The sequence below is a fragment of the Prionailurus bengalensis genome, chromosome A1, assembly GCF_016509475.1.
Source record: "Prionailurus bengalensis isolate Pbe53 chromosome A1, Fcat_Pben_1.1_paternal_pri, whole genome shotgun sequence".
In the NCBI taxonomy this organism is placed as follows: Eukaryota; Metazoa; Chordata; class Mammalia; order Carnivora; family Felidae; genus Prionailurus; species Prionailurus bengalensis.
Window position 1 is genome coordinate 124,612,357 of NC_057343.1, and position 13,408 is coordinate 124,625,764.

The window sequence follows — 13,408 nt, forward strand, 5'->3', positions numbered from 1 at the left end:
TTTTTTTTTGCAAACAGCCTTGGGAGCTGAAACTTGGAGGTTTTGGAGGTGCATAACTCTCTCTCTAGAGTGGAGCTGTGGCACGTGCTCCTGTGGAGGAAGGAGCTGGCCCAGGAGTGCAGAGCATAGTGTAGCGATCTCAGGGGCACACTAGGAGAGAGCAGACCCCTTCCTGGAGTACTTTGGGAAGAGGGGTTATGGCCTCCCCAAGGACAAAAGACTCTGCAGGTGCCAGCCAAAGGCCTTTCATCATCAGGGTGGAGAGGCTTTATTCTGGAGGAGGGGAGCAGATCGATGTGGTACAGAGTCCTTTAATACATTGGGTTTTGAATCCCAGCCAAGCACCAAGGGTAAGGCTCAGAACTGGGGCGCAGGGCAAGCTGACCACCCTCGCCATTCTGTGAAGGCTGCCTGAACAGCACAGGCTGAGATTCCCAGTCTGGGGAGGAGAAATTGGAGTGATGCCATTTTCCCCAAAACACTATTGTGGCTTCAGAGAGCAGCACAGTGGACCCCAGTGGAGGTGGGACTCACTTACACCAAACCTTGTCCCTCAGTGCCTGGCAACTGATTACTAGAGGAAGACTGACTGACCCAATGCAGCCAGATTCTACTCCAGACCAGTATAGTCACAAGCAACAACAGACAAAAATTGTTTTTCTTCTTTTTTCTTTCTTTCCTCCCTTTTTCTTTTGGAATCAGGCTCATAGTTTCTGATTTGTTTTTTGTCATTTCCTATGTGTGTGTGTGTGTGTGTACATATATATATTCTCTTCTACTTTTTTTTCTTCCTTTCCTTTCCTATCCCTTTCCTTGGAATGAGCCTTATAGTTTTTTGATTGTCTGTTTTGTTTTCTTTTCTCCCCTTTCCTTTTTCTCTATTTATGAGATCAGGCTCCCCCCCCCACTACCATTTTTTTCCAGAGTCGTTTCAACAAACAAATCAAAGCACACCTAGTTAAAGGTCTAAACACCACCACTGCAAGCAAGGAAGACCTCTGCAGAGGACTGACCAGTGGGACAGAGCAGCCAAAATACAATAACAGAGTGCATGCAGCATACAGCAGAAACACTTCCTGGAGTCCCAGGCCCTGGACAGTGTATGGCCCCTTTTTAATACAGTAGTACTCTCAGATGCAGAACACATAACATGCTTTTAAAACACACAAAAGATAGAAACTTAGCCAAAATAACAAAGATGGAGGAATTCTCCCTAAAATAAAGGTCAAGAAGAAATCACAGCCAGAGAACTGCTCAAAAGAGGTATAAATATTATATCTGAATAAGAATTTGAAATAACAGTCCTAAGACTAATAGCTGGGCTTAAAAAAGCACAGAAGACACCAGAGAAATACTTGCTGCAGAGATCAAAGACCTAAGAACTTGTCAGGATGAATTTAAAAATGCTATAACTGAGATGCAAAATAAACTAGATACAGTGACAACATAGAAGAAGCAGAGGCAAGAATAGGTGAAATAGAAGATAAAATTACAAAAAATAATGAAGCTGAAAAAAAAATGGGAAAGGAAACTACTAGATCATGAGGGGAGAATGATAGAACTAAGTGATTCCATGAAATGAAGCAATGTCCCTATCATATGAGTTCGAGAAGAAGAACGAGAAAAGGGGACAGAAGGTTTATTTGAACAAATTATATCTGAGAACTTCCCTAATCTGGGGAAGGAAACAGGCATCAAAGTCCAAAGGGACAGAGAACTCCCTTTAAAATCAACAAAAACACAACATAGCATAGTGAAACTTGCAAAATACAAAGATAAAGAGAGAATTCTGAAAGCAGTGAGGGTCAAAAGGTCCTTAACCAAAAGGGTAGACATGTAAGGTTAGCAGCAGACCTGTCCACTGAAACCTGACTGGCCAGAAGGGAGTGGCAGGAAATATTGAATGTGCTGAATAGGAAAAATATGCAGCCAAGAATCCTTTATCCAGCGAGGCTGGTATTCAGAATAGAAGGAGAGATAAAGACTTTCATAGACAAAAACTAAAGGAGTTTGTAACGTCTAAGCCAGCCCTGCAAGAGATTCTAAGGGGGACTCTCTGAGTGGAAAGCAGCAAAGACTACAAGGACCAATAACATCATCAGAAACACAAAATCTTGGGGCGCCTGGGTGGCGCAGTCGGTTAAGCGTCCGACTTCAGCCAGGTCACAATCTCCCGGTCCGTGAGTTCGAGCCCCGCGTCAGGCTCTGGGCTGATGGCTCAGAGCCTGGAGCCTGTTTCCAATTCTGTGTCTCCCTCTCTCTCTGCCCCTCCCCCGTTCATGCTCTGTCTCTCTCTGTCCCAAAAATAAATAAACGTTGAAAAAAAGAAACACAAAATCTTCAAATAACACAATGGCACTAACTTCATATCTTTCAATAATCACTCTGAATGTAAATGGACTAAATGTTCCAATCAAAAGACATAGGGTATCAGAGTAGATAAAAATATAAATCCATCAAAATGCTGCTTACAAAAAAACTCATTTTAGACCTGAGGACACCTGCAGATTGAAAATGAGGGGATAGAGAACCATCTATCATGCTAATGGTTGCCAAAGAAAGCCAGAGTAGCCATACTTACATTAGACAAACTAGACTTTAAATTAAAAGCTGTAACAAGAGATGAAGAAGGGCATTATATCATAATTAAGAGGTCTATCCATCAAGAAGAGCTTAAGAATTGCAAATATTTATGCCCTCAACTTGGAAGCACCCACATATATAAATCAATTAGTCATAAACATAAGTAAACTTAAGGATAATAATACCATTATTGTAGGAAACTTTAATATCCCACTTACAACAATGGACAGATCATCTAAGCAGAAAATCAACAAGGAAACAACAGCTCTCAAAGACAAACTGGAATAGATGGACTTAACAGATACATTCAGAACATTTCATACAGAATATACATTCTTCTCAAATACACATGGGACATTCTCCAGAATAAATCACATATTGGGTCACAAATCAGCCCTTAATAGCTACAAAAAGAATGAGATCATACCACACATATTTTTAGATCACAACACTATGAAACTTGAAATCAACCACAAGAAAAAATTTGGAAAGCCCTCAAATACATGGAGATTAAAGAATATCCTACTAAAGAATGAATGAGTTAACCAGGAAATTAAAGAAGAAATTAATGGAAGCAAATGAAAATAAAAAGACAAAAGTCCAGACCCTTTAGGATGCAGCAAATGTGATCCTAAGAGGAAAATACATTGCAATTCAGGCCTATCTCAAGAAAGTAAGAAAGGTTCCAAATACACAACCTAACTTTATACCTAAAGAAGCTAGAAAATGAGCAGCAAATAAGCCAGTAGAAGAAGGGAAATAATAAAGATTAAAGCAGAAATAAATGATATAGAATCCAAAAACTAACAAACAAACCAATAGAACAGACCAATGAATCTAAGAGCTGGTTTTTTGAAAGAATAAACAAAATTGATAAACCCCGGGCCACACTTCTCAAAAAGAAAAAAGTGAGAACCAAAATAGATAAAATCATAAATGAAAGAGGAGAGATCACAACAATGACCATACAAATGCAAACAATTACAAGAGAATACTATGAAAAATTATATGCCAACAAACTGGACAATCTGGAAAAAATGGACAAATTCCTAGACACTCACACACTACTAAAACTTAAACAGAAAGAAAGAAAATTTGAGGGGTGCCTGGGTGACTCAGTGAGTTGGGCATCCGACTTCAGCTCAGGTCATGATCTTGAAGTTCATGGGTCCGAGCCCCATGTCGGGCTCTGTGCTGACAACTCCAAGCCTGGAGCCTGCTTCAAATTCTGTGTCTTCTTCTCTCTCTGCCTCTCCCCCACTCACGCTCTGTCTCTCTCTCAAAAATAAAACAAACATTTAAAAAAAAAAAGAAAGAAAGAAAATTTAAACAGGCCCATAACCAGCAAAGAAATTGAATCAGTTATCAAAAAAATCTTCCTACAAGTAAGAGTCCTGGGCCAGATAGCTTCCCAGGGGAATTCTACCAGACATTTAAAGATGAGTTAAATACCTATGTTTCTCAAACCTTTCCAAAAAAATAGAAATGGAAGGAAAACTTCCAAACTCATTCTCTGAAGCCAGCATTACCTTGATTCCAAACCAGACAAAGACCCCATTAAAAAGGAGAATTATAGGCTAAGATCCCTGATGAACATGGATGCAAAACTTCTCAACAAGATACTAGCAAATCAAATTCAACAGTATATGAAAAGAATTATTCACCATTATCAAGTCGGATTTACTTCCGGGCTGTGGTACTGGTCCAACATTTGCAAATCAATAAACATGATACACCATATTAATAAAAGAAAGGATAAGAACCATATGATCCTGTCAATAGATGCAGAAAAAACATCTGACAAAATACAACATCCTTTCTTGATAAAAGTCCTCAAGAAAGTAGGAATAGAAGGAACATACCTCAAGATCATGTAGGCCATATATGAAAGACCCACTGCTAATATCATCCTCAGCAGGGAAAAACTGAGACCTTTTCCCCTATGGTCAGGAACATGACAGGGATGTCCACTCTCACCACTGTTATTCAACATAGTGTTGGAAGTCCTAGCCTTAGTAATCAGACAACAAAAAGAAGTAAAAGGCATCTAAATTGGCAAGGAAGAAGTCAAACTTTCATTCTTCGGAGATGACATGATACTCTACATGGAACACCTGAAAGACTCCACAAAAAAACTGCCAGAGTTTATATATGAATCCAGCAAAGTTGCAGGATATAAAATCAATATACAGAAATCAGTTGCATTTCTATACAACAATAATGGAGCAGAAGAGATATCAAGGAATCAATCCCATTTACAATTGCACCAAAACTCATAAGAAACCTAGGAAAAAACCCAGGTAAAAAGAGGTAAAAGATCTGTATGCTGAAAACTATAGAAAGCTTATGAAAGAAGTTGAAGAAGACACAAAGATATGGGAAAAAATTCCATGCTCATGAATTGGAAGACTATTGTTAAAATGTTGACACTACCTACAGCAATGTACACATTCATTGCAATCCCTATCAAAATAACACCAGCATTCTTCACAGAGCTAGAAAAACAATCCTAACATTTGTATGGAACCAGAAAAGACCCTGAATAGCCAAAGTCATGTTGAAAAAGAAAACCAAAGCTAGAGGCATAATTCCAGACTTTAAGCTGTATTACAAAGCTGAAATCATCAAGATAGTATGGTATTGGCACAAAAACAGACACAAAGATCAATGGAACACAATACAGAACCCAGAAATGGACCCACAAAGATATGGGCAACTAGTCTTTGACAAAGCAGGAAAGAGTATCCCATGGAAAAAAGACAGTCTCTTCAGCAAATGGTGCTGGGAGAACTGGACAACGACATGCAGAAGAGTGAAACTGGACCACTTTCTTACACCATACAAAAAACAATTCAAAATGCGTGAAAGACCTAAATGTGAGATAGGAAACTATCAAAATCCTACAGGAGAAAACAGGCAGCAACCTCTTTGACCTAGGCTGCAGCAACTTCTTGATATGTCTCCAGAGGCAAGGGAAACAAAAGCAAAAATGAGTTATTGGGACCTCATCAAGATAAAAATCCTCTGCACAGCAAAGGAAACAATCAACAAAACTAAAAGGCATGGACAGAAGGGAAGATATTTGCAAATGACATCTTGAATAAAGGATTAGTATCTGAAATCTATAAAGAACTTACCAACCTCAACACCCCCCCAAAAAAAAAAAATACTCCAGCGAAGAAATGGGCAGAAGACATGAATAGGCACTTTTCCAAAGAAGATATCCAAATGGCTAACAGACACAGGAAAAGATACCCAACATCACTCATCATCAGGGAAATACAAATCAAAACCACAAAGAGATACCACCTTACACCAGTCAGTGTGACTAAAATTAACAACTCAGGACACAACAGGTGTTGGTGAGGATGTGGAGAAAAGGGAACCTCTGGCACTGTTGGTGGGAATGCAAACCTGTGCAGCCACTCTGGAAAACAGTATGGAGTTTCCTCAAAAAATTAAAAATAGAACTACCCTATGATCCATCAATTGCACTACAAGATATTTATCCAAAGGATACAAAAATGCTGAGTTGAAGGAGCACATGTGCCCCAATGTTTACAGCAGCACTATCAATAGCCAAACTATGGAAACAGCCCAAATGTCCATTGACTGATGAATAGAGGAAGATGATGTGGTACCTATATACAATGGAATACTACTCGGCCATGAAAAAGAATGAGATTTTTTTTTCCATTTGCAACAACATGGATGGAACTAGAGTATATTTTGCTAAGCAAAATAAGTCAGTCAGGGAAAGACAGATAACATATGATTCACTCCTATGTGAAATTTGAGAAACACAACAGATGAACATAGGGGAAGGGAAGAAAAAATAAGATAGAAACAGAGAGGGAGGCAAACCATAAGAGACTCCTAAATACAGAGAACAAACTGAGGGTGGCTGGAGGGGAGGTGGGTGGGAGGATGGGTTGAATGGGTGATGGGCATTAAGGAGGGCATTGTGGGGATGGGCAGTGAGTGTCATAGGTAAGAGATGAATTACTGGGCTCTGTTCCTGAAGACAAGACTACACTGTATGTTAACTAATTGAATTTTAAAAAAAGGAGGGGGCATCTGGGCGGCTCAGTGAGTTGAGCATTCGACTTTGCTCAGGTCTGATCTCACCCTTTGTGAGTTTGAGCCCTGCGTTGGGCTCTGTGCTGACAGCTCAGAGCCAGGAACCCACTTCAGATTCTGTGTCCTCCTATCTCTCTGACCCTTCCCCATTCACACTCTGTGTCTCTTTTTCTCAAAAAATAAATAAACATTAAAAATTAAAAAAAAAATTTGGACTCCCTAATCCTTTTCTCAGATTCAGGGATTTAACCTCTTCTCTGCCATTTAAGAAGTAAGCAGTGGAGTGGTTGGGGAACCAGTTCTTGGAAGTCTTACCTCAAACAGAATTAATCATTTCCTGGATTAATCCCCAACACACTAGGAAGGAAGCCTCACTTTTCCAGTCCCTTCTCCATTTCCTTTCTCTCTTATAGGGACTCATGTACCTGACATTCTTTGCCAGGTTTCCTATATTCTTCCCCATTGGTCCTGTCATGACATCCTATGCAATGCTCAGAAATCCAAAAAGTAAGAGTCCTCTTGTGTTGATGGAGACAACCATACTGGTTCCTATGCAAAATGTGGCTAGGGGAACTAGAATTCTGACCTAAGTCACTGGTACTAGATTAGAAACAAAAGGAGTCAGACAGCAATAAACTCTCCCAGTTCTTTTATTTTGTGTAAATTTCATGACCACAAAGCCTATACTGACATTCTTTCTCTCTTTTAAACAGAGATTAAGGATGCAGTTAAGAGTTCACTCTATTAACACTGATGCCATGGAAATTTCTTTTTAAAAATGAGGTATTTGGTTTACTGTCCCAAACAGTAAATGTTTGGACAAACTGCAGAAATGATCTAGCAAGTAATAAAATGAAAGTGAATACATTCAAACATAAAACAGACATAGCATCTGGCAATAGTTGCTGTGACACCCTGAGAATCTTTACTGTAGTCAAAATAAACCTATGCACCTTAAAACTGTAAAAGCAAAAACTAGCGTGATTTTTCCTAAGGGCTTACGCTTCTACTCAGAAAAGACAGTGAGAATGAGGAGGTGGTGAATATGAAAAAAGATAAAGATCATTGCCCCCTTTTCCACTCTAATCAAAATTACTTATTAATGGACCTCCATTTCCCTTTTTTCCCCCCAAATTATCTTAGGAAAACATTTAGAATTACAGCAATAACACCATTTACAAGTGAATTTATGTGGAATTGTTGTCAAAGTTGAAAATACCACAAAAGATCTTGAGAAAACATTGAGTATTTCACATAAAAAACTGAACAATCAAATTAGCCAGGCCCAAAATGATGATGAAAACGTGAAAGATTAATTTCGGCCATGTCAGACGGTCTTCTTGGTGGAGGGAAATTATATAGATGAGAGATGGGTATATGAATACAAAGGCCAGGCCGCATGCTGCTCCTGAATACCTGTGAAATAAAAACTTTGTGGATTAATATTAATCTTGCATTTTGTTTTTGCTGATTTATAATTAAGGTAAATATAGTACCATTTAAACCCTCTTTAGTCTAATAAGGCAACAAAATTATTTTTGATTCAAGTGTTGTAGACATAATGCATGTCAGTTGAAAACATTTTACTTGCTACGCTAATATAAAATATTATTTCCTGTTCATCTTTATAGCATCTGCTTGACAGAGTTTTTTATGCATCTCTCCAATCTCCATAGTTCTTCTACGTCTCCATGTTTGTGGCTGCTTCCTCAGAAACATCTGGAGACAGGCTTCCTATCTTTGATCTTTTATAAACTAATTATGCATTCTGAGTCTTTGAAGGACTGCTAGCATCTGCTTGAGAAGGAGAACAGATGAGTATCTCTCTGGTGTTCAGCATAATTATCAAAGATAGTAACAAAAATACCTCAACAAAAGACTGTCAGATCCGCACTTTCTTCTTCTTTACCCTATCCTTAGCTTAACAGAAACTTGAAAATCCGTTATATTCAATAAGCATCAGACCAATGCTCTCTCCTGATTCTTGCTACTTTCTTAGGTAAGGGTCTTCAAAAAAGTGACTCAGCCCTGCTTTCTATAGTCAAGGAAGAGAAATCAGCCCAGTATTCCATGAGAATTTGAGGTCACAACTTCACTCCCCATCTATTCAACCCATCACAACATTTTTAGAGAAAATATATTAAGTAAAGAGCCATATGGGATCTAAACTCCCATCTCAACTCTCACTCTCTGACTGCAACTCATAGTGAAACACGTTCTTGAGTAGAAATGGATTTAAAAACTTAGAACACAGCCTTAACATACTAGAGATCTTCAGGTACTCCAAGAAGTTACAGATTTTATATAAATTTTTTTTTATCTTGTATAAAGAGAAAAAGGTATAAAAGAAAAAGAGAAGGGGAAAGATGCCCAAGGGATAATGGGGCTTCTAGAATCAGGAAGAAGCAGTGATGGAAGATCATGAGCACTTTGACAGCAGAGAACTACATTTGAATGTTACCAGTTTTAAATACAATAATTTCATATAATTAAATTAACAACAACAACAATATCAACAGGAAAACCATAAAAATAAAGGCCAATATATGAAGGGACAGAGTTTCCTTATAGGCTGTACCTTATGATTCCTCCTATGTTTGGGTAGAAACAGGCCATGATTACTCCAGCTCCCACAATAATTAGATTAAGAATCAGCACGTGGAAAATGCTAGAAGTTGAGGAGTTTGGAAGAAAAGATAAAAATAAAAACAGGCAAATTATAACCATTAATATGAGAATAAAATTCATTACTAATATTTTTAAAATGAAAATGTCTTAAACTTGACAATAAAATCGCAGCAAAAATTGAAGGCAATGATAGTACTCAATGATAGTGACGGGACAGTGACCTTGCTCCTTTTGTATAAATATATGAATAGGTTAAGATTTGTCAGAACAAACTAGTGTGTATCAGAGTTCACACCCTTTGGTCCATAATTGCATTTGGAATTTCTTAATAAACAAAAATATGAAAAAAGCCATTAACTTCAAGATATTTGTGGCAAAACCAGAAGTATCCTAGATATACAGCAAGGTAATAATTTACCTGATGGGATATATTAAAAAGTATTCAAAATAACTTATTATTGTTACCTAGATGGTAAAAAGTCATCTAGACAACTTGGAAAAAAGCTAGCTAGATTTTTACTACAGAAAATCTGAAAACATTTGAAAAGATATCAAAAGGAACTATACTAAAAAGGCAGTAATAATTGTGTTATGATTTGGGATTTGGAGTAATTTTGCCCCTTTTCTGTATTTAACAAACTTTCTATGTGTTTTTCTGTAAAGTATTTATTTACTTTAAGGGAAAAGGCAAAATGGGCAGGTTTTCATCCTTCAGGTTCAGTCACTTAAAGATATTCAGTGACTAGAAAATAATGAATAGAAAAATAATGTAGGGGTGCCTGGATAGCCCAGTTGGTTAAGCATCCAACTCTTGATTTTGGCTCAGGTCATGATCTCACAGTTCTTGAGTTCAAGCCCCACATCAGGTTTGTGCTAACAGCGTGGAGCCTGCTTGGGATTCTCTCTCTCCCTTTTTCTCTGTCCCTCCCATGCATGTGCTCTCTCTCACTCTCTCTCAAAATAAATAAATAAACTTAAAGAAAAAGAAAAAGAAAAAGAATGGACATAAAGTTTGATGCTCAAGAAATAACTCCATTTCCCAAAAAGTTGATTCTTAAAAGCCAAACTTATACCTTAAAGCAACCTTGTGAGCCCAGGTTATCAGAAGGTAATTAAAACCCGATAAAGATTATAGAGAATAAGGAAAAATATTTACACAAATAAGCAGTTAGTCCTACATCCTCATGAATTACAAAGATATTCAGGCTTCCAGATCTTATTATTTATCTAGAAACTCCAACTTTAAAAATTGCTCCAGAGCTTTGAGACAATGGCTCTTTTGTTATTTCTGTGTTATAAAAGGAAACAACGCTGTGTATTTTCCAAAGAAGTGGTTCTGAGTGTAACCACAAACCCCAGGGAAGTTCCCAATACCTTTTCAGGAAGTCACTGAGGTAAAAATTAATTTCAAATCATAAAAGACATTACTTGCTTTGCAAAAGCAATTGTAGGTAAACTGCTGGCCCCTTAGCATGGATAGACGGTTGCACCATTTTGTATTCTATACTGTATGCTTTATTGCAAAACACTCTCAAACAAATAGTCCTTCATAAAAAAGTAAAAGTTACTAGTTTTATTAACTTTCATGTTTTGGACACACACCTTTTTGCTATTCTGTGTCATTAAACAGGAAATACATAATACAGCTTATCTGCTGCATGGTGAGGTATAATGGTTGTCTTGAGGAAAAGTACTTGTGCAACTGAGCTGGAGAGCAACCTAGCCCTTTTTTCCAATGAATGCTATTTTTATTTGAAAGGCAGACAAACTGTGGTTCTTCAGACTCGGATGTTAGACAGACATTTTCTTCTTCTTTTTTTTAATTTTTTTTTTTTTGACGTTTATTTATTTTTGAGACAGAGAGAGACAGAGCATGAACGGGGGAGGGTCAGAGAGAGAGGGAGACACAGAATCAGAAACAGGCTCCAGGCTCTGAGCGGTCAGCACAGAGCCTGACGCAGGGCTCGAACTCACGGACTGCGAGATCATGACCTGAGCCGAAGTCGGCCGCTTAACCGACTGAGCCACCCAGGTGCCCCGACAGACATTTTCTTAAAAACGAAAGCTTATGATCTTGTCACTTCAAGGAAAACACGTGTATGTGTTGTCAATGATAAAATTTGAGCTTTCAAGTAAAAATTAGAATTTTGGACAGCTTGTACTTGCCACCCTCAGTTTGAGTTTTTCAATATTTAAAGAGGTTTATAATGAAATTGGTAGCAATATTACGAAAGTGGGTTTTGATATTATAAGGAAGTGTGTCAACATTTGGAAGATCTGCAGAAATCAGTGAAATGATATTTTCCAGGTGACTAAACATGATGTTACAAAAACATCACGGGTAAAGGATCCAAAGTGTAAGACAGACCAATGGGTTTTAATATACTGAATTTCTGATTTGACTAACTTATAGGAAACTACCACTTGTTAAAATTTGGCAAAGTATCAAAGAAGAATATCCACAATAGTCTGAAAAGGCTATTAAAAGACTGCTTTTCCAACAACATGTCTATGTGAGGGTAGATTTTCTTCATAGATTTTAATGAAAACAACATATTTTAACAGACTGAATGCAGAAGATAGAAGAATCCAATTATCTTCTAGCAAATCAGAGTTTTGAAAATGTGGGGTGTCTTGCTGGCTTAGTTGGAAGAGCATGTGACTCTTGGTTTCAGGCTTGTGAATTCAAGCCGCATGTGGGGTGTAGAAATTACTTAAATAAATAAAACTTTAAAAAGTTTGGAAAATGTAAAATAAAAGTTTTTTGGGAAACAATTATTTTTCATAAATATGTTATTTTAAAACAAGTAATAGTTTTATATTATTGCTTTTTAAAAATATTTTATTTAATGCTTATTTACTTTTGGGGGGTGTAGAGGTTGAGAGAAGGAGACACAGAATCTGAAGCAGGCTCCAAGATCTGAGCTGTCAGCACAGAGCCCGACGTGGGGCTCAAATTCACAGAGTATGAGATCATAACCTGAGCTGAAGCTGGACGCTCAACCGACTGAATCACCCAGTGGGCACCCTATTAATGTTTTTTAAATAAATTCATTAATATTTAAAAATTTTTCAGTTTTAATTTTTCATATGTTAAATATTGATAGATATAACTCACAAAAGGTAAATAAAGTTCCTGGGGGTTCTCAATAAACTTTAAGAGTATAAAGGAGGTACTGAGCTCAAAAATTATGCTCTGAATCATGCAGTCTGTAGAGGACTTGTAACTGCAGGATAAATGGTAGTGTGTTCCTGGTGGTAGAGAAAGAAATGCAATGTGAACATGAAAGGGAAATTTCAGACTATTTCCAAGAAGAAAAAACATTCTAATAGCCACCATTATGCAAAATAATGGCAGAAAACAGGAATAATTCATTTACCTAGAATTTTTTTCATCTATGTCTTCATTGTATTTATTATGGTGAATGTAAATACAACACAGGGTATAAACACAATAGGAGTCTTGTATGTACTGAAATCCAACCTTTAAGATGAGCAATGTTAGAACTGTAGCTGTTGCTACTATCAATGCTAGAGACCTGGTACCTCTGGACTTTTGCTTTCATAGATTTTTTATTTTTAAACAAACATATTTATATTAATTATTTAGTTAATGAGGGAAAATACTGCATTAGTTCACTTTGGAGAAGAACTGATGAAGACTTGTTTTAGCTGGTTACTGTAAATGTAATTACAAAATTTTTTGTATGAAAGTTTTCTTCATTTAAGACCATTTATTTCAAGTAAAATAGGTTAGGACTAGGTACTTTTTACGAGGATGAATCTATACTAAAACTTAATGTTAGCAGGAGTTAACCAGGAATCCAGCATGAAGTTCTAGGGAAACACTGAAGCAGTTTATGAAAATTTCTCTTGGATGAGGGTGATTAGCTTTGAACAGATTTTCAAAAGGACTCAAAACTGCTCTATCACCAATAAAAGACTGAAAACTATAGCAGTAGTTACAGGAACAAATAGGAATTTAAACTTGTTATATATCTCACCTTTACTTCTAAACAATTATGATTTATGTAAAAATGCATGAATGTTGGGGGCACCTGGTGGCTCAGTCGTTTGAGCATCCGACTTTAGCTCAGGTCATGATCTCACGGTTCAT

The 13,408-nt window shown here is 37.2% G+C and overlaps 1 protein-coding gene across 6 annotated transcripts in view; it reads right to left on the reverse strand.

The window, feature by feature from the left end:
* Positions 1–7,297: 7,297 nt before the first annotated feature.
* Positions 7,298–13,408, reverse strand: part of SLC38A9 (solute carrier family 38 member 9) — an 84,623-nt gene continuing 78,512 nt past the window's right edge. For 5 of the 6 annotated variants that reach the window (XM_043590546.1, XM_043590526.1, XM_043590531.1 and 2 more), the window contains 2 exons: positions 9,242–9,331; positions 7,298–8,079 (listed from right to left, as the gene is read on the reverse strand). In XM_043590546.1, the coding sequence (XP_043446481.1) occupies positions 7,914–8,079; positions 9,242–9,331 (256 nt within the window). In that variant the 3' untranslated portion in view covers positions 7,298–7,913. The remainder of the gene's footprint in view (positions 8,080–9,241; positions 9,332–13,408) is intronic. The other variant, XR_006298811.1, reaches the window with a different exon arrangement.